At 57.4% G+C, this 26,530-nt stretch overlaps 5 protein-coding genes across 5 annotated transcripts; 4 read left to right on the top strand and 1 right to left on the bottom strand.

The window, feature by feature from the left end:
• Positions 1–1,071: 1,071 nt before the first annotated feature.
• SPBR_01173 (adenylate cyclase) lies at positions 1,072–8,986 on the top strand (the record flags this gene model as incomplete). The annotated part of the gene is made up of 3 exons (XM_040759484.1): positions 1,072–1,310; positions 1,407–2,358; positions 2,846–8,986. The coding sequence occupies 3 exons, from the start codon at positions 1,072–1,074 to the stop codon at positions 8,984–8,986; spliced, it is 7,332 nt and encodes a 2,443-aa protein (XP_040619780.1).
• A 2,343-nt stretch (positions 8,987–11,329) lies between these two features.
• On the top strand, positions 11,330–11,819 carry SPBR_02092 (uncharacterized protein; the record flags this gene model as incomplete). Its single annotated transcript, XM_040760401.1, has 2 exons — positions 11,330–11,480; positions 11,557–11,819. The coding sequence occupies 2 exons, from the start codon at positions 11,330–11,332 to the stop codon at positions 11,817–11,819; spliced, it is 414 nt and encodes a 137-aa protein (XP_040619781.1).
• A 2,928-nt stretch (positions 11,820–14,747) lies between these two features.
• Positions 14,748–17,338, top strand: SPBR_01353 (MFS transporter, UMF1 family; the record flags this gene model as incomplete). Its single annotated transcript, XM_040759664.1, has 2 exons — positions 14,748–15,384; positions 15,462–17,338. The coding sequence occupies 2 exons, from the start codon at positions 14,748–14,750 to the stop codon at positions 17,336–17,338; spliced, it is 2,514 nt and encodes an 837-aa protein (XP_040619782.1).
• A 3,969-nt stretch (positions 17,339–21,307) lies between these two features.
• Positions 21,308–23,232, top strand: SPBR_01498 (uncharacterized protein; the record flags this gene model as incomplete). Its single annotated transcript, XM_040759808.1, has 4 exons — positions 21,308–21,989; positions 22,078–22,208; positions 22,300–23,109; positions 23,209–23,232. 4 exons carry the CDS (start codon positions 21,308–21,310, stop codon positions 23,230–23,232), a joined length of 1,647 nt encoding a protein of 548 aa, XP_040619783.1.
• Positions 23,233–24,068: 836 nt separating this feature from the next.
• On the bottom strand, positions 24,069–26,222 carry SPBR_01431 (alpha-1,6-mannosyltransferase; the record flags this gene model as incomplete). Its single annotated transcript, XM_040759742.1, has 2 exons — positions 24,069–26,098; positions 26,210–26,222. The coding sequence occupies 2 exons, from the start codon at positions 26,220–26,222 to the stop codon at positions 24,069–24,071; spliced, it is 2,043 nt and encodes a 680-aa protein (XP_040619784.1).
• Positions 26,223–26,530: the final 308 nt, after the last annotated feature.

Consider the following 26,530-nt stretch of genomic DNA (forward strand, 5'->3'; position numbering starts at 1 on the left):
TGCCCCAGTTCGCACCTTCCCTGCACTAAAACGGCCCTCCACACACACCTGCCTCCGCTGCCCACTCTCTGCCATCTGCCACTATTGGAGAAGTCGCCCTCTGTGCATCTGTGTCTGTCCACCCTGCCGCCCTCCAAAGCCGCTGCGTTGCTTGTGCATCATCATCCCGCTCCTGTGCTGCCGCTCTTTGTCACTGCTTTGTCTTCTGTTCGCAGCCTGCCACATTTTGCCCCCAACTCGTCGTCACCGACCATGGTGCAGCGCTCTTGCCACTGCTCCTTCCTTCTGCCTCCTGTTTGTGACTCGTTCTTGCTCGTCTTGCACTCGTGCCTACCCTAATCGTCATTTCCACTTTCTGTGCCAGAGCTCAATTCGTAGGGCGCTCCTTCCCGCACCGCTCCTCTTTTAGTTTTCTTAGCCCGCATTTCACTGGCTTCTCACTGTCTCCACCAGCTGTCTCTCAACACTCAGCTCCTTCTCAGTCTCCTCACCTCTCCGCCCTCTTCGCCGCATCTCGACTCCTCTCTCTTCTCTTCGAAACTCCACTCACCGTTCCTCGCTCTCGTCCCCTGCTACGTTGCACACCGACACGACACCTCACGCCGCAATTTCGCATATTGATTCTAGCATTCTGGGTGTGCTGCATCCACTTACAGCCTGTCGACTTCAATCGGCACTCCCCTCTCTTCCCTGTCCCGGATATCGACAAGCTTCGACGCTTCGTCTGTTACATCACCAGCTTGCAGTTCCCGACGACATCTCGAAACAATGGCCTAATTCAGCGTGTATCGGTTCTCGATTTCCCCAGTTGATCTACTCTTCGACAGCTACTGCTCGATTGATTCCTTATGGTGAAGCAGGAGCTCGACGTCAGAAGCGCAACGAATCGACAACCGGCGCTATTCGACCCCTTCTTTCGACCTCTCTTGCTCTCTCGCTCTCTCGATCGATTGAATTGACTTTTGCGCCTCTCGTGCCGTTCCTCTACGCCTCGTTGTCCTTGCTTCCTTCCCCTAGACGTCGCCGCCGGGACATGGCTGATCCCACAACAACCCCTGCCTGGTGGTGACAATGACCAGGAATGAAGCGGCCTCGCGCATGAGCTCGGTGACGAGCGCCTCGACTGACAGTGGCCGGTCCTCCGTAACCGTCAAGCCGCTCCCTTCTACCCCAACCCCAACCGCGTCCCCCTCCCTCCGCGGCGCCTCGCCCTCTCCCGAGGACGGCCGCGGCCTGCGGCACACCGTCTCTGTAGACTCTCGCCGCGGACCTCCCTCGCGTCTTAGGACCGACGACAATGCCAACCTCAGGTAAGGTTCCCTTGTATCGTCTGCAGACTTGTTCCTTGTTAAAACCTTGTCTCCTGTTTCCTCCTGTTTCTTCCCTCTGCTGACCCTCTCTCTCAGAAATCGACCTGTGATCCGGCAAGACAGCCAGATCTCCCCTACCTCTACCGCCGCCACAGTCGGTACGACACGAGGCACGGCCCCTCCCTTGTCATCGACAGGCTCCAACAACATCAACATGCATACCGGCCGTGATCACCGCGACCAGCACCCGCACCAGCACCAGCATCAGCACCAGCACCGTGCCGACTTTGGCAACTACCGCCGCGACCTCGCCGTTTTAGACGCAGATACCCGGTCAGGCTCGGGCGGCGGAGACAATAGCAGCCACCATGGCGGCCGCACCAGCAGTGCTCCCCAGATCCCACAGCTAGCCTCCCTGGGCAGCCCGGGCCTGTCTCAGATTGCGCCCTGGATGTCCGCTGGCGGAAGCAGCAGCAACAACAACGACGGCCATGCCGCCAACGCAGCAGCAACCCCCGGGACAGCCGCTGGAGGTGGTGGTGGTGGTGGCGGCGGCGGCGGCGGCGGCCTGGCCTCCACCAGCTTCTACAATGACTCGAGCGAAAACGTCTCCATTGCATCACAGCTCTCGCCCGCCTTCCGCACAAACTCCCTCTCTCTCACCCGCCACCATTCCGCCCAGACCCCCGCCAGCACCAGCAACGAGTCCCCCGATGCAGCCTTCTTCAACGACGACCGCCGGCCGTCCGTCGCCAGCATCGCCACCACCGCCAGCAGCACGGGCTCCAAAGCCAGCGACCGCCGCGGCGGGGGCTTTCGCAAGCTGCAAGGTTTTTTTGGCGAAGAGTTCCCGGGCCGTGACAATTCCGACGCCAGCATCAGTACGACGGGCAAAGAAACGAGGTCGCAATCGTACAGCCACGGCCGCCCTCACCGCGATCGCAACCTTTCGAATGCCACCGACCGAGATCCCTCGCCATCCTCTTCGCGTCCTCGCACGCCTGTGCCGGCGCCAGAGGTCGTTCCATTCCTCTACCAAGAGGCCGATGTACGTTTTTTTTTATTTTTTTTATTTTTGTGCCTTTGGCAGGTTTTGTTTTTCGCGATGTGTTGCATCTTTTACGACTTTCGATACTGTATCGGATACCTTTGGTACTTTTGGTACTTTTAGCAACTTTTGCTACTTTGGCGAGTTTCACAGCTTATCCATCATCCACGTGTTTCGAGCCGGTCGCCTACACGCTTCGTGTTCGCTTGGTCTTTCGTTTTCTTGTCATCCTTCCTCTTCCTTCTTAGCCTTGTTCTTCCCGCTACGACCTTCCCCACCGTTGAGCATCATCGCCTAGACGCCCCAAAGGGCCTGCCAAAAAGGCCGCTAACGGTCGCCAAGGCCTATCGGCATAATTATCTCTTTTCTTTTTTTCACCTTTCTCACCACCCCGTCCCCTAAATCTCACTCCTCGATGCGATCGTCTTCTTGTTCTTGCCTCTGTATTCTCTTGTTTCACAGCATCTAATAATGTATTGCTCTCTAGGATATTGCGAGGTATGGTGAGGCTCCCGTCCGAGACACCCTGAGCGGTCCGGACCGAGACCGCTATGTCAATGAGGCCTCTGGTCAGAACCCGCCCAAGACCTCCTCGTCCTCCCGCTCCGGCCACTCACTGCCGCACCTGCCGCACCACCACCACCGCCACAACAAGAGCAACGACGACCCCCGCACCATTCTACACACAATCAGCAGGGAAGACTCGATCGCCAGCATGCGCGAGCGCGCGACACCCGCCATGTACACCTCCACGCGCTCCCGGGCCCAGAGCCCCACCCCGAGCGGAAACAGCGGTAGCGGCAGCGCATCCTTTAGCGCCCCGAAGACCAGCTACACCGACGGACAGATTTCGCCGCCTGGTGGGCACCCGAAAAAGGGCTTGCTCGGTCGCTTAAGGCGGCATAAGGACAAGGACGACGGCGCCAGTAGTGGCGGCAACAATGGCAACAACGGCGGCGGCAGCCACACCGCCCACAGCATCGCCGCGCAGCTCAAGAAGGTACCCCATAACGCGCACAACCTCTCGTCTCGCCCGTCACGACACGATGTATCGCGCGCCGAGCTAGGCGGCCACTTCTTCGGCTCCGACATGTCCTTGTCACAGCGCTTCCACGGCGACTACGAGGGCGCCGCACAGCAGGCACGCCACGGCAGCACATCGCGGCAGGCCACCTTCAACAACAAGTTCCCCTTCTCCAAAAAGAACCGGACGCATCGCCACATCGACGACCAGGAGGAGATGATCGGCCCCACCGACCGCGCTGACAACGGCACGCAGTTCTTCCTCGATACGGACCTCAACAATATGGATGGCATTTTGAGTCGGCCTCTCCCACTCACGCCCATGGACGCCGATGCCCACCGAGGCGCCGAATCGGACCGCGGCACCGGCACGCCCCGCATCAACCACTACTTCCAAAAACACATTCCCCACTTTGGCACACATCACAACTCGCCAGCTGCATCGACGGCTGCGATAGCAGGGCCGGGCATAGCGCCGAGCGGGGCCAGCGGCCCCAACGGGTCCAATGGGCCCAACGGCGCATGGAATGCGCCCGACAGCTGGGCCGTGCGCCGTACAGGCGACGATGTGGCCGCGCATCACCTGCCGGAGACCGACGACTTTGGCAGCCCGCCCCGCAACCCTGAAGAGAAGGTGCAAAACTACTGCATCCGCGTGTTTAAGAGCGACGGAACCTTTGCCACTCTTCAGATGCCCCTTACCGCCTCGGTCCAAGACGTCGTTGCGCAGCTCGCCAAGCGCGTCTTCACCGAGAGCCAAAACTTCCAGATTGTCCTGAAGCGGCACGGCATCATCCGCATCCTCAGCCCTGCGGAGCGCCCACTCATGATCCAAAAGCGCCTGCTCCAGCAGGTCGGCTATGAGCAGCGCGACCACATTGAGGATATCGGCCGCGAGGACAACAGCTACCTCTGCCGCTTCCTCTTCGTCTCCGCGCACGAGAGCGACTTCCAGTCTCGGTCACACGATCTCGGCTTCAGCCGCATGCCGAAACTGAACCACGTCGACCTGTCCAGCCGGAACCTCATTACCATCCCCATCACCCTCTACTCGAAAGCCGCCGACATCACCTCCCTCAACCTCTCCCGCAATCTCTCTCTCGACGTGCCGCGTGATTTTATCCAGTCTTGTCTCAACCTGCGCGACATCAAGTACAGCAACAACGAGGCGCGCAAGATCCCACACAGTCTGGGTCGTGCCAGCCGCCTGACGTTCCTCGATGTATCCAACAACCGCATCGAGACAATGGAACATGCCGAGCTCGAGGACATTACGGGCGTGCTGAAGCTCAACCTGGCCAACAACCGCCTCAAGCAGCTGCCCTCCTACTTCTGCGCCTACCATGCGCTGCGCACCCTCAACATCTCGTCCAATTTCCTCGACAAATTCCCCGGCTTCGTATGCGAGCTTGAGAGTCTGGTCGACCTGGACCTGAGCTTTAACCTAATCAGCAGCCTACCCGATGCCATCGGAAACCTTCGCAACCTGGAAAAGTTTGTGATTACGAACAACCGCCTGAGCGGTGCCTTTCCGCTGGGATTCCAGGACCTACGGAGCCTCCGCGAGCTGGACATCAAGTACAACACCATTACAAGCATCGACATTATTTCCGAACTGCCGAAACTGGAGATTCTGACAGCAGACCACAATGCCATCTCCCAGTTTGTAGGCAGCTTCGAGCGCCTTCGGTCTCTCAAGCTGAATGCGAACCCCATCACCCGGTTCGAGATTGTCAATCCGCTGCCGACGCTCAAGCTGCTGAACCTCTCGAATGCTCAGCTGGCCAGCATCGACGACTCGTTCAACAACATGCGCAACCTGGAGAGCCTGCACCTCGACAAGAACTACTTTGTCTCACTGCCCAACCAGATTGGCAACCTCGGCCGCCTCGAGACCTTTAGCATTGCCAACAACTCCGTTGGCGAGCTGCCGCCCGAGATCGGCTGTCTGACCGAGCTGCGAGTCCTCGACGTGCGCGGCAACAACATCCGCAAGCTGCCCATGGAGATCTGGTGGGCCAACAAGCTCGAGACACTCAACGCCTCGTCCAACGTGCTCGAAAATTTCCCGAAACCCGCGTCGCGCGCACCGCAGGTGCCTGGCGAATCGAACAAGGACAACGTGTCGTCTGCTCAGGGCCGCATGATGAGCACCGTCGGCACGTTGTCTTCGACGCCGAGTTCCGAAGAGCTCAGCGCCGACGGCTCGCGCCGCCCGAGCCAGGCCTCCAGCACGCTGTTGAGTGTCGGCCCGTCGCCTGTCCCATCCGGCCCTGACCGGAAGAGTTCGGTCGTGTCCGTCTACGGCAAAGGTGGGCGTAAGACGTCCATCGTTTCGCGCAGCACCGCTCAGAGCTCCAGCATGGCAACACCCACAGCGAGCTCACGAAAGGACTCGGGCCTGTCGTCGCGCATCACCAACACTTTTGCCGGTTCGCTGCGGAACCTCTACTTGGCGGACAACCAGCTGGACGACGACGTCTTTGAGCAACTGGCCCTCTTAGGCGAGATCCGTGTGCTCAATGTGTCGTACAACGACCTCACGGACATGCCGCAGCGGTCTATGACAAGTTGGCCGCAGCTGGTTGAGCTGTACCTCTCGGGCAATGAGCTGACGACGTTGCCCGCCGACGACCTGGGCGAGTACAGCATGCTGCAAGTTCTTCACATCAATGGCAACAAATTCACCAACCTGCCGGCCGATATTTCCCGCGCCAAGAAGCTGGCCGTGCTCGACTGCGGCAACAACTCGCTCAAGTACAACATCTCCAACGTGCCATACGACTGGAACTGGAACTTGAACCGCAATCTGCGGTACCTGAACTTGTCTGGCAACCGACGTCTCGAGATCAAGCAGACGGCGTACAATGCCAGTGCGGCCATGCGCTCGGCGGAGCAGTACGCCGACTTCAATCGGCTGCCGAAGCTGCGCGTGCTCGGTCTCATGGATGTCACGCTCACGCAGCCTAGCGTGCCCGACCAGAGCGAGGACAGCCGTGTCCGGACGTCCGGGTCCATGGCAGGGTTCCTGCCGTACGGCATGGCGGACACGCTGGGCAAGAACGAGCATTTGTCGACCATTGACCTGGTCGTGCCTCGGTTCTCCTCCAACGCCAACGAGGGCAACGAGCAGGACACGCTGCTGTGTCTGTTTGACGGCCAGGCCTTGTCGTCGGGTGGCTCCAAGATTGCCAAGTTCTTGCACGAGAACTTTAGCCGCATCTTTGCCGCCGAGCTCAAAGCGCTCAAGGCGGACCAGGGCGTGACCATCGAGGACTGCCTGCGCCGCGCGTTCCTGACGCTCAACAAGGACCTGGTCACGAGCTCGATCCAGGCCGAGGACCGCCTGCCGCTGTCGTCGTCCTCGCCGGCTGTCGCTCACCGTGGCTCCATTGCCCCTATGGTGCTCACCAAGGAGGACCTCAACTCTGGTGGCGTCGCGACGGTCGTCTACCTGCTGGGCCAGGAGCTGTACGTGGCCAATGTCGGTGACGCACAAGCCATGCTCATTCAAAGCGACGGCTCGCACAAGGTGCTGACGCGCAAGCACGACCCCGCCGAGCCCAACGAGCGGTCGCGCATCCGGGACGCGGGCGGCTGGGTGTCGCGCAACGGCCGGCTCAACGACGTGCTGGACGTGTCGCGCGCGTTTGGCTACAGCGAGCTGATGCCGTCCGTCATGGCGGCACCCCACGTGGTGAACCACACGGTGCGCGAACAGGATGAAACGGTGGTGTTGGCCACCAAGGAGCTCTGGGAGTATCTGAGCCCCGGCCTTGTGGTCGATATTGCGCGGCAGGAGCGGGGCGACCTGATGCGTGCCTCGCAGAAACTGCGCGATCTGGCCATGGCGTACGGCGCGAGCGGCAAGATCATGGTCATGATGCTGAGCCTGTCTGACCTCAAGCGCAAGACGGAGCGGTCGCGCCTGCACCGCGGCCAGAGCATGTCGCTGTATCCGTCGGGCGTGCCCGAGGAGGCGGCGCAGCAGTTCTTGCCGACGCGGCGCGGCAAGCGCACCAAGGGCGACGTTCTGGACTCGACCCTGCAACGCCTGGACGCCGAGGTACCAGCCCCTACGGGTCTGATTGCGATTGTGTTTACCGACATCAAGAGCTCGACAACGCTCTGGGAAATCTACCCGGCGGCCATGCGCTCGGCGATTAAGCTGCACAACGACGTCATGCGGCGGCAGCTGCGCTACATTGGCGGGTTCGAAGTCAAAACGGAAGGTGACGCATTCATGGTGTCCTTCCCGACGGCCACGTCGGCGCTGCTGTGGGCGTTCGCCGTGCAGCTGCAGCTGCTGGACGCGCCCTGGCCGACGGAAATGCTCAACTCCGTGACGTGCCAGCCGATCCTCGACAAGGACAGCAACATCATCTTCCGCGGTTTGTCGGTGCGCATGGGCATTCACTGGGGCGAACCACTGTGCGAGCCCGACCCGATTACACGACGCATGGACTACTACGGCCCCATGGTCAACAAGGCGGCGCGCATCAACAGCATCGCCGATGGCGGCCAGATCACGGTGTCGTCCGACTTCATCTCGGAGATCCAACGGTGCCTCGAGACGTACCAAGAATCGCCGACAGGGTCCGGCGGCGCAGGTGGATCGGGCGAAGACGGCGTGGGCCGCGGCAGTGTGAGCGGCAATGGTAGCGTCAGCGCCGCTGGCGGTTCCGTGGGCGGCAGCTCCACGGCCGGCACGGGTTTCGACGACGACACGTTTGCGCAGACCATCCGCAAGGAGCTCAAGGCCCTGTCGTCGCAGGGGTTCGCCGTCAAGGAGCTCGGCGAGATCAAGCTCAAGGGCCTCGAAAACCCGGAAGTCGTCTACTCGCTGTACCCGCACGCGCTGGCCGGCCGCATGGAGGCACATTCGCACCACGAGCGCTTGGCCGCCGCGGTTGCTGCCGCGGCGAGCGGTGTCGAAGGTGCCGCCGTCAATGGCTCTGGCAGTGGCAGCTACCATAACAATAGCACAGCTGGGGCAACGGCAGCCGCCGCCGCCGCAGCCGTGGCCGCCGCCGGTAGTGCCAGCAGCAGCGATGCCAACACGATCCCGGCCGGCGGGCGGGCGCTCCCTGGCTCCAAGCTGCCGGCGCCGACGTCGGCCATTATCCTGGGCGACCCGGACACGGATGACCTGCGAATGATTCCCGAGGTGATTTGGGGCCTGTGGCGCGTCAGTCTGCGCCTGGAGATGCTGTGCAGCTCGCTCGAGCAGGTGGACGGAAGCGGGCTGCAGCCACCGGAGACGGAGCTGCTGGAGCGCATGAAGCAGCGCGGCGCCAACGTGACGGAGCGGTTCCTCCTGAACTTTTTGGCGCACCAGATCAGCCGCATCGAGACGTGCATCAACACGCTGACGGTGCGGCACATGGCCATGGGCGGTGGGCCGATCCGCCACCTGGACGATCTGCGGGCGTCGATGGCGGACGTGTTTGCGGCGTTCCGGCACCAAATGGTGGAGCTTCAGGCGTACAAGGCCAAATATGGCCCGCTGCAGGGCGGCCACATTGAAGACGAAATGGAGGACGAAGAAATGGACGAAAACGACGAAAACGACGACGATGAAGGCAGCGACACCGAGCAGGAGTAGGTGTCTTTTCTGGGCTGGCGTGCGACAACAGGGTACGGGTCTGACGTCTTTTTTTGGTTTATTATTTCTTGCTCTGTCTCTGTAGGCATTGGGGCGTCATATTTCGGGGCATATGTACTCCTGTCTTTGGAGTATATCTTTCGTTTTGTTGGCTTTTTAGGATTCATTTTGGACTGTAGTTTGCCTTTCTCGGTGTGTATTAGTTGCTTCTCCATTTTCTTCCATTTATTTGGTGGCCCCGATTATGACACGACATTTATTTACTTAACTTTCTTTATTTTCTTTTGAATTCTCTTCCATCGTGTCGATCACTTGTAGCAGGGGATCTTTGAAGGTATTGTTACTGTGAGCCAATTTGGCTGTTGACGCTGTTGGTGCAGTTGCTGCTTCACTTTGTCATCCCCCCCCACATGCTCGGCCAACAACGCGATCTACCGATCCCTGTCGTCTGCACTTGCCGTCCGTCGTACCTGCCTGTCTTCACACACTGTCACGTTGTCATGCCGTCACGTAATGGCATTTGCATCCCGATTGGCCAAGAGCCAGGGCCAGACCGGCGGGAGAGAAACGACGGAAGGCACGAGTGGCAGCCTCGCTTGTGGTCTGGCAAGGTCGCTCTTTCCTGCTGTTCCCACGCCCCAGAAATAAACTCCTGTCGCTATTTCCCTTTCTGGGGCCACTTCTTGCGCTTGGGTTGCGTGCTGCGTTTGCGCTGTGTGCAGCCCAAGAAACGTGATTGATAAAGTGCTGGGTGTTATCGTTATCATATCCTGTGCAGTGTCGTCGGTAGGAAAGGCTGGCGTTTTGCTGTGGCGTGGCTGCTGGGTATTACGCAAAGCCATCTTCAGCCGTACGTAATGGGAAGATTGGCGGACTGGGATTGGCCGGGAAGGCACTAATCGTTGGCTCGCTGACCTCGCCTGCGCGCCTTCCTCGTCTGCCAGGAATACGCCTGCTGTGTCGCCCAAGACAGCAGCTGGGCACCGCCGTAGTTGCCGTCTTGTGTATTTTGCCAAGACTTGCTATTCCACTAGGCTTCACTTCCAAGTGGGAAACGAGGAAGGAACCCACTGCAGCTGCTTTTGAGATTGCGGGATGATAAAGACAAGGGCGCTCAAAATGGAAAGGCCCCTTCCAAGACGTTCGACGAAGCTAGAGATAGCGCAAGGGCAATAGATAAGGCTGTCTCCACCACGCGCAAACACCGCGACGACGTCCAACCACATCCCAAGCAAGAGACGCAAGAGACTCGGCCAGCCTGTCTACGATTTTTTGTTTTGGTTTACCCCCGGGATTTTCCTTGTGGTAGCTGCCTTTGTGGTAGCTGAGTCGTACCGCGGGAGGAACGTATACAGAGTGGTAGGACGAGTAGGAAGGACGAGTAGGAAGCAAGTTAGACGAAGGGATCGTTCTCAGCGAAGAGAAAAGAATCGAAAGAGAAAGAAAAAAGAAAGAAAAAAGAAACCAGAGCAAGTTCTTGTCTCTTGTAAAAACGCCCCACCACGCTGCGGCCTCGTTGTGCTTCCTCGCCGACATCGTTCTCCCGCCTCGGGATCGCAAGGGACGTCCCTGTTCGCTTGCCGCAGCTGCACGACTAATAAGATTGAATACTCGCATATGCACACTTGGGATTGGCCTTTTGGGATTCGTTGTCTACTTTTTGGCCTCTTATCTGTTTATCAGTCATATAAGCTCCCCCCAGTTCCCCATCCTCCCCTCCGTCTGTTTTCTCATTTTTCTGATCTTTCTTTTTCTCTCTCTTTCCAGTGTCTCCCTCTTTCTCTTTTTCATAGTTATTTCGTCCCTTCTTCATCCCCTTCCCAGCTTAGGCTGTTCCGTTGTCAAACGAACTCGACGATTTCTGATTCCGCGCTCGCCTACTTCGTCCTCCTGTCGGCGTTTCCGAGGTGTGTTGGCCCCGTTTCCCACATTGCGGCCCTCTTTCGTCACAGTCTCTCGTGGGTGATTTATTTATGTTACATTGGGTATTGTTTTTGGTATTCCGTACACGCCCTCCTTGTTGCCGTTGTCCTGTTCGGTTCGTCGTGTGCTTGAAAGGCGCCTCGCCCAGCCTTCTTGGAACCTGGCCTGCCTGTTATCGCAGTCTAACCCGTTTTCTGTCGAACACTGCGCAATGCTCGTTTTTTAATACCTCGCTGTTCTTTTTGTCCCCTTCTTTGTGTGTTTTTTCTTCGTTCTTCGTTCTCTTTACTCTCGTTTTCTGCTGTTTGCCATATCCCGACGAAGAGACGTGAGCTGACCACTACCTCGACAAGACCTACTTCGACTCGCATGAATCCCACTAACCCACGAGTCTCACATTCTATTACCACAAATAACAAAATGGCCGAGGTCTCTACCCCTGAGGTGTCCCACGGCCGTGGTGGTGCCGGCAACATTGTCAAGGACGACACCAAGTACGTCGACGGCGAGATTGTCCGTGCCGGCATCGTTGGCAGCCACGATGACGGCCCGTACTCGACTGGCAGAGGAGGTGAGACCTTTGAATCCTTTTCATCGACATTCTCTTCCCAAGCCCGTGAAATATCCCGCTAACCGTAGCAACCCAGGCGCCGCCAACATTGGTGATTCCGACAAGCGCCGGTCACTCGAGCGCGCCGACCGCACGCTGATCCCCGATGCTGCCGTGCGCCCTTCAGCCGACCTGAGCGACTACCACACCGGCCGCGGCGGTGCTGCGAACGTGCACCTGGGCCCCGAGTCGGAGAAAAAGAAGGCAGAGAAGGCGGCGCACGAGGGCGGCGGCCCCCCGCCGATGGTGGGCCTGGCCGACAAGCTCAAGCACAAGCTCACGGGCGTGTTCAAGAAGTAGACGGCCCTCTCCTGTGTTGGATGCTGGACGAGACTGACGGGCGGACCGATGATACCTCTTTTTCGATGTTTTTATTTATTCTATTATACTTTTTTACATTCTTTCTTACAAAAATACGCTCACCAATTTTATTGTCTACATAGATCTCCCCCAAGTTGCGTTGCGCTCCCTGAAGCAGGAGGAGAATTGTTTCTACTTGCTACAGCCTCCACTTCTTGACATCATATCAAAACGCGTTTCCTGCTGCCATTTAAACTCAAGTAAATACGACTGACACGCATATCTGACGCTGTGCTGTGCCCATGCACTGACCCATTGGATACAAAACAGTCCAAATCACTGAATCAGAACCAGTACTGTATGTATGCGCGGCTGTTGGCTGTGCCCTCCCAGCCTCCTTTCCGAGCACGAAGATTTATTGCCACCTCAGTCTATATGTCACTGCAGACAAGCCGGACCCGGTTAGGTTCTGTAATCGCCCGTAAAGAAAACAAATCTGTTTTAGCCGCCTCCTGCATCCAGCTCTGCACACATATATGCAAGGGTCGCCAAAGCCGGGAAAAAGATGTGCAAGATAGCATTGAATATATTGCCTCCCACACACACGCGCACGCCATCCCGCCATCCCTTGTCCGCCCCCGTACTCCGACCCCCGGTCTTACCCACACCCATACTCCGTGCTCCAATATACTCTGGTCTTTTTCAAACACCGCGGGGAGCGCAGCATTAATGCTTTGATAATACTGGCTTTATGTAAGGCTTTGCATCGACTCAATGCAACATGTTTCGTGCAACCGCTGCGCTGCGTTTTGCGAAAAGTGTGAACCCTGGCATCGAACTCTGAACTGTTTGTGCTCATTTGCACTCTGTGTACGCCTAAGAGGCCTAGCTAGCACGCTACACGCGCGGGCTGTCCCTTGCCGTGCCCCGTAGCGATCTTTGAGATGAGCACGCAGTGAGCGAAAAAGTGCGCAAAGAAAGCGACTCATAACGAAGAGGCTGCTCTCTGTACTCTGTCCTCTGTATCCCCCACTGTTGCAATGTGAGGCCAGGGAACGTCCAATGTAGCACTCAGAGACATGTGCGAAAAGTCAAGTGACCTACTTCGGCAAGATCGACCGTGCATAAGCAACACCGACAGCAAAAGGGAAAGGGCGGAGGGAGGGCGACCAAGGCACTGCAACCGAGAGATCGCAATGCAAGGTGGTCCGGTTTGCCCTTCGCACCTTCTGCACCGTCTGCAGCTCCCAGCACCTGCACCATCTGCAGCCGGGTCTGTCATATGCAGTTCATGCACGGCAAGAGCGATCAGCGGCTAGACAGACTACTGCGGCAGCGGCGTACTAAAATAGGCAACGGAGGGCGCCGAGGCAGCGGGCTGAGAAAACAGGCGAGGATGGCTGAGGAAGCTGAAAAGACTGGCAGATACGACGGACGAGCAAAACAACAGTGGCCGTGGACGGTCTCGACGTGTGCCCCGTGATGAAATAAGGTCGGCATCAACATGTTGCGATGCTGGAAAGTAATCATACGAAAATAAAGTAAAAACGGCGCGCCGGGAATGCAGTTTGCAGTTTTCCTGCACATAGCTGCGACGGGACAAAGGTTTTGGACGAAAAGGGAACCACGCTGCCTCTCGCCTTGCGCCAGGCACCGAGTTCTGTACACAATACTTTGTACTCGAAGCTCCATTTTAACGAGATATGCAAACTATTGCGCGACTTGCGACTCAGCTCCACGAACACCAGCGGCAGAAAGAGGAAACCGCAGCGCAAGTCTCCTCGTCTTTCTTTCCCCTTTGGGCAGAGAGGGGCGCTCTTTCCTATTCTCCCATACACAGACGGCCATGTCTCAGGCGGCCAACTGGTCGTTGCTTCCCTTTTTGCTGCTCATTTATGTACAACGTACTCAACCGTTGATTGAGTGTTGAGATGCATTGTTCTTGGAGGAACGGAAGGCACGTCCCACGACCCCCTCCTCCCATCTCCTCTTCGTTCTTCCCTCGTTTCCCTCTTTTACCACATCATGCCCTCGTCCCTCTTTTTTTTTTCGTCGTTTTCCCTGTCTCCTTTCTGTCCCTCTCCCTTTCTCTCATTTTGCCTCAGTTTTGACCGACTGCTTCCCCAACGGAGTGTTTCTTGTTCAGCGGCATCTTGCCCGAGGCAAACACGGTCTTCCAACCAATTTGTCTTTGACACGAATCCCTCTCTCCTCACAGTTTTCGACTTCGAAACGGCAGGCCGCACACATCTTCGACACGTTTCTTTTGTTATCCCAACACAAGGGCCTCTTTGTGTTGTCGTCTTGACCATACCCGGTTGTCTCCAGCAGACCCGTGGACGGTCGGATCGCCTTGCACGACAAAAGTTTAAATCGAACGTCGTCCAAAGACCGAGAACCAACGGGTTCCGCGAATAAGAAAGTGCACGAAAAAGAAACCAACCAAGCGAGCAACACAACACCCACTCTTCAGTCGTCAGGTCCAACGTCACGCGGAAAATACCTCGCGTCGCAGGCTGGTCGACCAGGGGGTTTGCAGACGGAGCTTTTACGACGGTGGTTGCTGTCAGCTTGTGCACAGTGACTGGACGGGGAAAACGGGAATCCCACGGGGAACACGGCTGTTCGTTCCCTTTGGCGAGCTACCCTTCTCCCCAAGAGTTGTCATTGTGTTTCCTCAGCTGCATCCCTGGTCATACGGTTTTGTTGGGTTTGCCCTGCTGCATTGCTACGCTTCCAAAGTGCAACAGGGGCCGCCTGGCCATTCGCTGTACGCCACCGAGACAAGCTCATAATTACGTCGTACTTGAGCTATTCGAGTACAGTAGGGGCGCCACTAACACAATACATTCCGCAATGCATTAGCGCACGAACGCATTCCCCCCCTCTCCTCTCTTTTTCTAGCATCCACACACAGCCCCTGTCAGCATGGCACAACAGCCCCCTGCAACAGCAGCCACTGCTGTCAGCTCCAGTAATACAAGCTCAAGGCCCGAATCCGCCGCCGCCAATCAGCCGCCGTCGTCTCCTCCACATCGGAGCTATTTTGGGTCGGCTGAGCCGTCTTCGTCAACAGCTGCTGCTGCTGCTGCAGTCTCAACAACAACTCAATCAATACTCGACGACATCGACACGAGCAGCAAGGCCAACACGCCGCGCGTTCCACACTCGCACTCCTCCTCGTTTGAGGCCGACGACGAGCGATCCGCCACTGGCGGCCGACGCTCTTTTCCATCCACGGCCACAAACAGCATCCACGAAGGCGCCGCAGCGCAACGCCTCTACAGACACCGCGACAGCGACAACAGCAGTGACTACCATCCTGGTGAGCCGTTTCGAATGGCGACTGGAGCAGGTGGCGGTGCCGGTGGTGCCGGTGGTGATGGTAGCGAGAATTCCCGACGGCCGCGGCGGCCTTCGCGGCCTTCGCGCCGTCGTGGTCACAGACATGCCGGATCTGACGTCGCTGCGGCCTACGCCAGCGAAGACAACCGGCCGACGAGCAACAAGGAGATCTTGGGCTGGTACATGTATGCCTTTGCCTCGGAGACCTACGTTATATGTGGTATGTCCCAAGTTAGAGAGCCTCTACCATGCTTCCTCATGCTTCTTTTTGCCGTTACCTCTAACACTTTACCCCAGCAATCGCCTCTTTTATTCCCATCCTCCTCGAGAGTCTCGCCCGCGAAAATGGCGTCCTTCTCTCCGACCGCACAACCCCTTGCCAAGCGAGCAATGCACACCCCGCCTCCTCACCTGCGTCGTCGCTAATGTCCGCGCTTCTGGCTCGTGGCAGCGACGCAGCCGACTCGCAGTGCGTTGTCTATGTCCTGGGGATTGAAATCAATACGGCCAGCTTTGCCATGTACACGTTTAGTGTCAGCGTCCTGCTTCAGGCCCTCATTGTTGTCAGCATTAGCTGCGCTGCCGATCACGGCAACTACCGCAAGACTCTGCTCCTTGCATTCGCCTGGACGGGCAGCGTCTCTGTCATGCTCTACCTTGCCGTGTCCGCCAAGGTCTACATCTTTGGTGCCTTGCTGGCCATCATCTCCAACACCTCCTTTGGTGCCTCTTTTGTGCTGCTCAACTCGTTCTTGCCTCTGCTGGTGCGACACCACCCGTCACTTCTATTTGAGCCTGCCCACGACGATGACCGGCCGCGCCAGATCCTGCTAGTCGATGAAGAGCTGGAGGACCATGCCGCCAATGCGCACAATGATCCCCATGACGAACACGACGGCCACGACGACCACGATGACCACGACGACTCCATAGTCGGTGGAGATGATGCGTCGGCCGCTCTGTTGGGCAACGGCACATCCAGTGGTCCATCCCCGCTGCGGTCGTCGTCTTCTTCCGGCGGGCCTGAAAACACTGAGAACAAACGAACGCACGAGGAGCTGACATCGCTCGAGTTGTCACTTTCGACGCAAATTTCGTCCAAGGGCATTGGTATTGGCTACTGCGCCGCGCTCTTTGTCCAATGCATCGCCATCCTCATTGTCTTTAAAATGCACAACACGCTCTGGTCTCAACGTATTGTTCTCTTCTTTATTGGTTTCTGGTGGGCCTTCTTCACCATCCCGGCCGCCATGTGGCTGCGACCCCGGCCCGGCCCCCCACTGCCGGACGCTGCCCTGAGCAGCATCCGCAACACGGACAGTCGTGCCTGGGCCTGGGTGCGGTCCTGGCTTGCGTATCTGGGCTACGCATGGGCCTCGCTGTTCCGCACCATCCGCTTGGCCCGCCGCCTCATCGACATTGTCCTGTTCTTGGCGGGTTGGTTCCTCCTCTCGGACGCCATCGCCACGACCTCGTCGACGGCTGTGCTTTTCGCCAAGACCCAGCTGCATATGGAGGTCTGGGCTCTCGGCCTCATCAATGTCATCAGCACCATCACGGGTGTCATCGGCGCCTTCTCCTGGGCCTTTGTCTCCCGCCGCCTGGGCCTGAAGCCCCTGCACACCATCCTCGCCTGCCTTGCGCTCTTTGAGCTCATTCCCATCTATGGGCTGGCCGGCTACCTGCCCTTTGTGCGCAGCTGGGGCGTCGGTGGGCTGCAGCAGCCTTGGGAAATGTACCCGCTCGCCGCCATCTATGGCTTGGTCCTGGGCGGCCTCAGCAGCTACTGCCGCTCGCTCTACGGCGAGCTGATCCCGCCCGGGTCCGAAGCCGCGTTTTACGCTCTCTACGCCATCACCGACAAGGGCTCCAGCGTGTTCGGACCGGCCATTGTCGGTGCCATCATTGATGCCTCGGGCGAAATTCGCCCTGCCTTTTGGTTCCTGGCCTGCCTCGTCGGTCTGCCGGCGCCCCTTTTGTATTGCGTCAATGTCGAGCGCGGCAAGCGCGAGGGCGAGCGTCTGGCGGCCATCATAGAGGGATACAATAGCACTGGCAGCGGTGACGACGACGACAATGGCAACCACGATGAGCAGGACACCGACGACAACCACACGCCGCGGGCGATTCTGGGCGACTACGAGGACGAAGACGATGTCGAGGCTAGGCGTTGAGAGCGCAAAAATTGACTATAAACCGAGCGTGGCCTCGGATATTTGGATATGCACCATACAAATATCATACAAATAATGTATTTTCCCCCACAAACACAGTAGCAGTGTGCACTTTGTGTTTACTTGTTGCATCGTGATTATGTTTATTTTCTGGGGAGAATACCGTCGTCTCAATCACCGGCCTCGTCTCTTCGTCCGCGAGGCTCCGAAAACGGTCACGTGACACAGCGTGTTCTATACTTTTGGGGGCCGAAAGGCCCGTTACAAGGTATAACTTTCGACGAGATTTTTGTTTGTGGATGAAACTGTTTCTAATGTGCTCTCACTGTATGTGCTGCTACATTGGAAGTGGTTGAAAGCATGGGCGAGGTGAAAATGCGAGCAATAATAGTTCCACCTACATTGCAACATACTATGGAACTCAATATAATCTTCTGCTGGAACGTGAGTGTCCATACCACGTACAACAATATAGTTTCTACGGTCTCACCTGGTATGCTCTTCTGCGCTGAGTCCGTCAAGATATATCCATGAGAACCGTTTATTGCCTCGCATAGCCATCGTTTAGCAAAGTGTCGGGTGCCATAGAAGGGAACAGGTTCGACCTGTTGTTTATGACGTACAGAATTCTTTAAAGGGTGACTCCTCTTCCACTATTAGAGTAAGAAGCATGTCGTATGAGTTTATGCCTTTCCATGGTACGTGCGACTTAACATATATGGCATGCTCCCGGAAGTCTGTCACTCGATTGTCCATACCTTTGCTTTCTATACTTTTCCTCGCTGGCTATCCGTCTCGTCGCTCATCACGTGAGTATGTGGCAATTAAATGGCAAGAGAAGCCTTGATGGGCGAAACACGAAATAGAAAAGCTCGGAGTAGGCTTCGCTCTATTGATTTCCATTGGGCCTCTCCTTGTTCGCCTTCACAGTCTTGTCTTTCCTTGGCTCTTCTAAAACGCTCGAGAACTATCATGATCTCCCGGCCGTTGTTCAACTGGCCGAGGCCATCAAATTATAATCCGTTTCAAAGTCAACCTTGATCTGATCTCCCGTTTCTTTTCACATATTTTCATGCGTTGAAATTACGCCAAATAACTCTCGCGGTGAATCTAAGCGCGATTGTCGTCTTTTACAATCTGTTCAACTCGGAATAACGGTGCGCGCAGAAACACGCGATAAGCTTGACAAATCAACAAATCATTTCCAAAGCACGCGAAACTCAGGAAACAGAGCTAGGGCGTTCGAGCCTGACTCTGCCGCTTGCCGCGGCCTCCTTGCTCTACACTCTCATTGTCCGTCGCCGCTTCTTGCTATAATGTCGTCAGAGACGTCGTCAACGTCCGTAAAGTAGACAGTAACGATGGACCTCGATCTTTGCTTTGTGTTGCCGTTCTCTTGCCCAGGATAGAATATAATAATTGACAGCGGTTTCGTTCCCGGTTGTCTGCATATCCCTTCTCTTCCGTCTTCTCCAAGGCAAGAGTTAGCAAGCCGCTTGATCCGTCTTGGCCCAGCCCAACTTCGTCCATCGAGCTCCCAACCTCCTCATTTTATGATGCGGTCATTTCATTCGCAGTTGTGACCGAATCTGACAGAAGGGCGATCAGCTGCGATTCGTCAAATTATTTCTTCTCGAAGAGTCTATTATTTCTTGGGCCACCGGGTGGCCCAAGGTTGGCCACACCGATTTTGTAATTTTGTAATTATATCCTTTCTTCTCGTTTTCCGCCTTTTGAGCATACCCCGTAGATACACGTATTTTTCTACACGCCCGCTCCCTCTCGTTCGCGCTTTCCCTGGTATATTGCGCATTGCCCACTCGCGTTCCTTCTGCCTTTCGTCTCTGGATTTTGCCTTTGACCCCCCCCCCCTCCCCCTTTTCCGCCGTATTTCATTTTAGTTGACCACCTTGGTCAGCTTTCGTGCGCTCACCTTTTACACCAAAGATCTCAATCGTACATCAGAAGCACTCATGATCGTGACTTTGCGATTTATTTTTTTCGCCCAGCCCAGCCACAGGTAAGATACGGCTCCGCCAGGAAACTTCCTTTACCTCCCCCATGTTCCTCCCTTCTCGTGGCTTGGTTGCCAATAGTTCCCACAATTTCCATCGCTCTTTCCTAGTCTATACGCTCCGCCAGAGGAGGAAAGCGCAACGGATGCAATGCTTCGTCTGCGTCAATCGCTCCTTCCACATCGAACTCCTATGTAAAACCCCGCCTACTTCCTTTTTTGTGTCTGATTACATATTGTGTTGCTCCTTCCCTCTTTGGCATCAAAACATGGGTGATTGCCTTTTGCGAAAGTGGCGATTTCACACCTCGTCTTCTCGCGTTGTCCGCTTCATTTTTCTTCCTTCTTTTTATTTTCCCAACCTTGTTCATCTTGTCCCCGACACACACAACTCCACGTCGCCACACAAACTAGTCCCGCGTCCAGCGCGCCGCGGAGAAAAGCACGATAAACTTGACGCTAGAAGCGTTCATCTCCCTCTTTCTGTCTTTTGCGCGCGGTCATTCGGCCGCCACTCTTCGAAAACATTCCACTGTTCTTCGCTATGTTTTCTGGCGTGTCTCTGTCTTCTAACAAGATTAGCGTCATCTTTATTTACTTGACTCTCGTCGCTTATCATACACCACGCGGTGCCTGCCCTCGTTGTTGACTACCAGTCCTGGCTGAGATTACTTTTGCCCACACATACCGCCTCGAGTAGAAAAAGGTTGGGAGTCATTCAACAGCCATCGCTCAAGATAGAAAAGAGGGGGCCGAAAAGAAGCTTGGACCTCCTTTTACCCTGTGCTTATTTTATTGGCTTTGTTTGGAGAAACCGTGGCCAAACAACACACACCCGACTGAAAGAAGCGCTGGCCTATCCCGTCACCCCTACAGAAAATAGAAAACCACCCCCCGTCTCCCCACCCCCTTCAGGAAACGAAGCGAGACAAGACCAACTGACCGTGGCGGCCGAAACAACACAGGCGCAACAGTACCGTGCAGAGAACGCAAGGGGTCCTAAGGAACCAAAACGCTAGAACGCATCGGACGCAGCAACGCAGAAAAGGTCGTAAGGAAACTCCCATTTCCCATCCCAGACCTGCCATTCAGCCCGCCCATTCGCGCATCCCGGCGACACCAACCCGCTCTGTTGCCTGCCCTTGCTCATTGATTTTGTCCTAAATTTTTGTCTGGGACACTTCAGCACCTTCTCCTCTTCACCCTTCAACCAAACCCCCGTCTGTTCCCGAGCGATCACTATCGCGCTTCAATTTTGATCGGATCAGAAGAGCTATCAGCCTTACTAGCACGCTTATCCTTCTATTTTGTGTCCTTCCTTTTTCCTTTATTTTTTTCTTCTAGTTTTGCGCTGGTCCGTCACTTGTCCTTTTGTCCACTTTCGTGCCTGTATGTTACTCTGCAACGACAACGCAACCACGACGAAACGCCTACGACCGCCAACGACGAGTTAGCCCAACGCCAATCGCGCGCGCGAATTAAACCACTTCCCCATTCTTCCGGGAGAAAATAGTGAACAGCAAGCTACGAGTGCTTCTCACACCATTCTGTTTGCCCCCCCCTCACGTGGAACCGACTGCACCCAGCCTGCAGCGACCCGGTTGTGTTGCCTCCTTTGCGTCGAACTCGGGCATCGACTCGACACATTTATCGCCTCGCCTCGCCTCGCCTCGCCTCACCTCCCTTTCGAAGTCAGACTCAACTCTCCCGGCAACGATCACGGCGCCTCCTCCTCAGTGACGCGACCACATCGCGCCCACTTCCACACGGCCTTTCCTCCGGAGGAGTTGCATTCCGTTTCGATCGCGGTTTTGCTTGGCGCTAATCGCAGACGCCGTGGTCTAACGTTCGACGAGACTGCGCTTCTCTTTCCCCCCCATCGTGACGCGACACTGCGTCCTCTGGAACGCAAAACTTTCTGTCTACATCCAAAGAGCTCTTCTGCCGGAGTCAAGATGACACAAACATCTTCTTCCACCAAGCGGCCGCGCACGGAAACCACGGCCGACGATATCCGCGCCGAGTGCCCATTTACAGTACGCGTCCTCGATCCACGCGAAAAAGAGCTGAAGACCAAGAGCAAGAAGCGGCGGAAGCGGGGACACAACAGCTCCGGCGGCAACCACCCGGATGACGACGATGGCAACCGAAGGATACTACAACAGTGCGCACCGTTCGAGCCGAAGGGCGAGTTCACCACCCACAGCAATATGGATGTTCACTACGTCGTGGAGCCGGCGAAGCAATGGGCCGACATGACTCGGTATAATAGCTTCGTCCTCAATGGCGTTAAGTACTACTGTGAGGGCTTCATCTACGTCGCAAACGAATCATCCCTCGAGCGCCAGAGATCCGGCGCCGCCATTGGTGCCGCTGTCGCCGGAGCCACCGGTGCCGCTGGTGCGGCCGGCGCTGGTGATGCTGGTGCACAAAACATCAGCCCGCGCAGGCGCTCAGAAGACGACTGGGTTGCGCGCATCCTCGAGATCCGTGCTAGCGACGAGCATCATGTGTATGCGCGAGTGTTTTGGATGTACTGGCCAGACGAGTTACCACATGGCACACACTATGGAAAGCGCCAGGTTCAGGCACGGCAGCCATACCACGGCTCTTCGGAGCTGATTGCATCTAACCACAGTGCGTTCCTCCTCTTCCCTCTTTTGCTTTCTGCAATCGCTTTGGTGACCAATGATCGCCGAGGCTTGGAAACTAACAACAACCACAGTGGACATCATCAACGTCGTCAGCGTTACCTCCATGGCGCAAGTGAACCACCTCAACGAAGACAAGGACGACGATGTGCAGAGTGCGCTGTACTGGCGTCAGGCTCTGGATGTGCGCAGCATGGAGCTTTCAGTGAGGTTTCCCCCTCTCCAATGCCCGTTACTCATGGTAGAGGCTACCTTTGTCAACAATACCATACTGACAGACGTCTCCGCTCCTCCAGTCTATCGAAACCGTTTGCGATTGCAACCAACCCGCGAATCCGGATAAGATGCTTGTCGGCTGTGGCGACGATAACTGTGCGAAATGGATCCACGAAGAATGCTTGAAACACTACGCGCTCATGCGCGTTTACGAACGGTTAGGGCACGACAAGCCACATATCGCGGTGAAACCCGCGCTGGCGGACGTCGTGAAGTCCGAAACGGGTACAGATGATGTCAAGGAGCCGCTGAGCCCGCGGGAATCCGGGGGCGCAGCGTCTGCCCAACATTCCATCGATGTGAAGGCGGACACGGTCGAGGTCCAGGGCGCTAGCGAAGACGAGACAGACAAAGTCGCCAGCGCTGGTGCACGGCCGAATGGGCACAGCGGCGACGGCACAGAGGCGAAGGACGTGGCTGTACGCAGCAAGGCCAAGGATGATGCAGTGGCGGGTTCGAGCGGCACACCGCCGCTGAAGCGGGAAGTGACGCCGTCTGAGTCGGAAGCAGGCGGCCTGCAATCGGCGAAGAGGGGTGCGACCAACGGGCTGGCCACACCCACGCCTGCAGCGTCGGCGTCCAGGGCGCGGAAGTCACCCGCCGGAGCTGGCGTGGCCGTGGCTTCCGGTGGTGGCAAGAAAGCGGCTGGCCGCACATTCCCGACCCTGCAGTCGTTTGGCCACAAGAAGAAGCCTTACGACAAGCTGTTTGAGGCGAGCCTGTTGCTGACGCCGCTGGACTCGACGGCACCGACGATGATTGAGATCCGTGACCTGCGCCGAAAGGTGGTGGGCGGCGAGAAGGAGTGGTTGGAGCCGGCAGAGTGCCCGGTGTGTGGGTCGGCAATTCGATAGGACGACATCGCCACCCCCAGTGAAGGTGAAGGTGAGAGTGAGAATGAAGACGAAGACACAGGCGCAGGTGCACAGGACATTGTTGTGCAGGCGGAGTGAGGCAGGGGCGCAGACGGACGAACAGACGAACGGACGAAAGAGAGCACTGCTTTCCAGTCACCTTCACATACGACCTTTGTTTGCTTACACGGTTTCTCCCAATGGCCCGCAGCTGACGATTCCCTTGTTTTTTTCTCGTTTATATGCGAGCCCCCCTTTGCATGTGCTTCTTTTCTTTCCTGTTTTGCATCTGTACCTTTTACTCCCCAGAAGTCATGAAATAGTGTAAAAAGTTGTTTGATGTACTTTCCCAAGTTTTTTTGTTTCCTCTGCTATCTGCTTTTCGCCGCGGTGGAAGGCTTGCGTCTCTTTGCGCCTTTGTTTTATCATATCTGTGTCCACCTTTTCGTTCCGTTGCATTTCCATGCGTGCCTATTTTGAATTAATTTCTTAACCGGGCAACTTTTCTTGTCTTCTTCAAGCACCACGAAGTATCCATGTTTTCTTTAGTTTCTTTATCATTGTTGGTAATCTGTTACATTTTGCTACTTTACACCTTGTTTTATCTATTACTACTTGGCCATTTATATACACGCCTTTATTTAAGTACATCTCCGTTTGTCACTTTTGCGTGGGACACGCACGCGCGTACAGAAGATCTTGTCTAGGACGAAAGATTCAACAGGATAGGGCCAGCCCAACCTCACGATTTTCCTAGCTGTGTTTCTTTTGCTGATTTATTATTTTTCACTGTTTGTTTTTGAACCGAGATGCAAGCCCGGCCAACGTTCATATATTCTTACAGTTTTCTTTTGTTTTCAACTGCGTGACTATCGTACAATTCTGCTCCATAGTATTTTGTACCGAGATGTTTTCGCTCTCAAAGGATCGCCGTCTTATGCTGCCGCCTTCGCCTTACCGCTGCCGGCCACCGCGGCGCCGTCCCCTTTGACGCGCCGCAGAATATAGATCCGCGGCGCCATGCGCGGACCGGCCCACCACCCGCCCGTCAGAGACCGCACCGCCTGGCGCAGGCGTGCCACTGTGGCGCCGTGCCCGACAACGGTCGGCCGCGCGCCTTCATCCTCGTCGGCGCGCGAGCTCATGTGGCCGGGACGCTGCACCTCGATGCCGGCATAGCCCTCGACGACAGCGACGGTGTCCCATTGGGACTGCGGCTGGCCGCTGGCGCTGCCGGCCGCGGTTGTCACGACGGCCTTGGGGTCTTCCACGAGGACGTAGTCAAACTGCGTCCAAAAGGCCGGGTCGCGGAGCACGGCGGGATCCTCGGTCTTGTCGACAAGCAGCTGGGGCGGTTGTCCTGGGCCAGCAACGGCCGTCGGCTTCTTGCCGGCAGCGGGCAGGAGGCGGTCGGCGTTGGGGTCAAAGGGATCGAGGTTGGCCGCCAGAGCGGCACGGGCCAGAGCAGCGTGTCGCTGCTCTTCCGCGAAGCGGTGGCTGAGGAGTGTGGCGCCCATGGCGGAGCCGAACAGCGTGACGCCAGTCATGCAGGCCAGCACATCAGCGTGTGCCGACACGACAAAGGGCGTGTCGGCAGGGCTTGCCGGAGCCGCAGCAGCAGCAGCAGCAGCAGCCGCAGCCGCATCAGCCGTGGCTAGGTCGCGCAGGGCCGCCAGAGCCTCACCGCCAGGGTAGTTGAGCGCCGAGACGAGCAGCATGGCCGTGCTGGCGGCAAAGGCGACGGGGACGGACAGCACCAGTGCGTACCAGGTGAGCTTGGACAGGACGGCCGGTCCACCAGCAGCCGGCTTGCGGTCGCTGGCGTTCTGGGCCGCGGTGCTGGCATCGCGTTCTTGTTCTTGGTGGCGGAGGACACTCACACTCTTGGTGAGCTGGTCGGCGCCCAGGGCGGCGGCCGCCGTCAATGGCGGCACGACGTACAGGACAAAACGCGCCTCCTTGTGCGGCTGCAGCGAGTACACGGCGACAAAAAGCAGGCTGGGCCAGACGAGCAGAGACGCCGGGCCCGCCGTGGCGGGGCGCCGCAGCGCCACGGGGATCAAGACAACGTAGACGAGCGGGTTGAGCAGCAGGCGTGGCAGGGCCGACGTAAAGTAGTAGTGCCAGGGGCTGGTGCCCCACGCGCTGGCCTGGCCGTGGACGACGTTGAACAGGAAGCCGTGCAGCTCGGGCCAGTAGGGCACGGGCGGGAACGTCTGCCAGAAGTACGAGTCGATGGGGACGGACAGCGCCAGGGCGACGGCGACGGCGACGGCGACGGTGCGCACGATGCGCTCGGCCGTGGCCAGCGGGGCCACGACGAGGTACGCGGCCACGGCCGCCAGCAAGATGGCCACCTCGGCACGGAACACGACGCCGGCGTACGACAGCAGGCAGAGCGCGACGCGGATGCGGCCGCCGGCGCGTATGTCGGCGCGGCGGGTGGCGCGGGCGCCCTGGGGCGACAGCAGGAACGAAAAGGCATAGGTCGTCAGGAAAAAGGCAAACGTGTTGGGCAGCGTGCGCGACGCGTAGAAGAGGACGTGGAACTGGCTGGCCTGCAGCAGCACGTACCAGCGCGCCGCGGACCGGCCGCAGGCGGCACCCAGCGACCGCGACAGCGCCACCATGGCCGCCGCATTGGCCAGGCCCAGCACGCCGCGGACGGCCGTCTGGGCGGCGGGACCGCCCATGAGCGCGCCGACGGAGTTGGCCAATTGGATCACGGGCTGGCCAATGCCGGCGAGCAGCACGGCGCCGACAAAGGTGCGCGGGACGGCGCCGGGAAAGGCAAAGTGGTCGTAGCGCTGCTCGAGGCGCAGACCGGCGCCGCGGCCAACGGGCGTGCCGTAGACGAGGACGTCATGGGCGGCCTGGATGTTGAAGGACTCTTCGACCTTGGTGTAGGGGGCGACGACGAGGTGGACGACGACGAGCACCGGGATGAGGAGCGTGAGGAGGGTGTCTGGCGCGGAACGTGGCTGTTAGCGACAAGGACAGACGAGTGCGCGTGGGCGGCCGGGTGGGAGCTCGCGCTTGCGGACGGAGCGTTGAGTCTCGTGTCCTGTGTTCTCACCTATGTTTTTCATGATGGCTGCCGTTTCGCGATGCTTCCCCGCGAATGCTGTATAGGGACGAAGGCGGGGAAAGGGAAAGAACAGAAACAACAAGACAACCAGAAGGGGAAGGGAGCAGAGAATACAAAAGGAAGGCACAAGTGGAGGTCGATTGCCAGAAATGCAGCGCAGGGAAGGCGAGACCCGCAGGTTCACCGTCCCCTTGCCTGCCCAGACCGTCACCAAACTTGTCTTACACGGGAAGGTGCTCCAGCAGGCGTTAGGGGAGCATAGGGGAGCACCTGGCCAATCACAGCGGGGTAGGCAAGTACAGTAATACA

This window comes from Sporothrix brasiliensis (assembly GCF_000820605.1).
Source record: "Sporothrix brasiliensis 5110 chromosome Unknown Cont18, whole genome shotgun sequence".
Lineage (NCBI taxonomy): Eukaryota > Fungi > Ascomycota > Sordariomycetes > Ophiostomatales > Ophiostomataceae > Sporothrix > Sporothrix brasiliensis.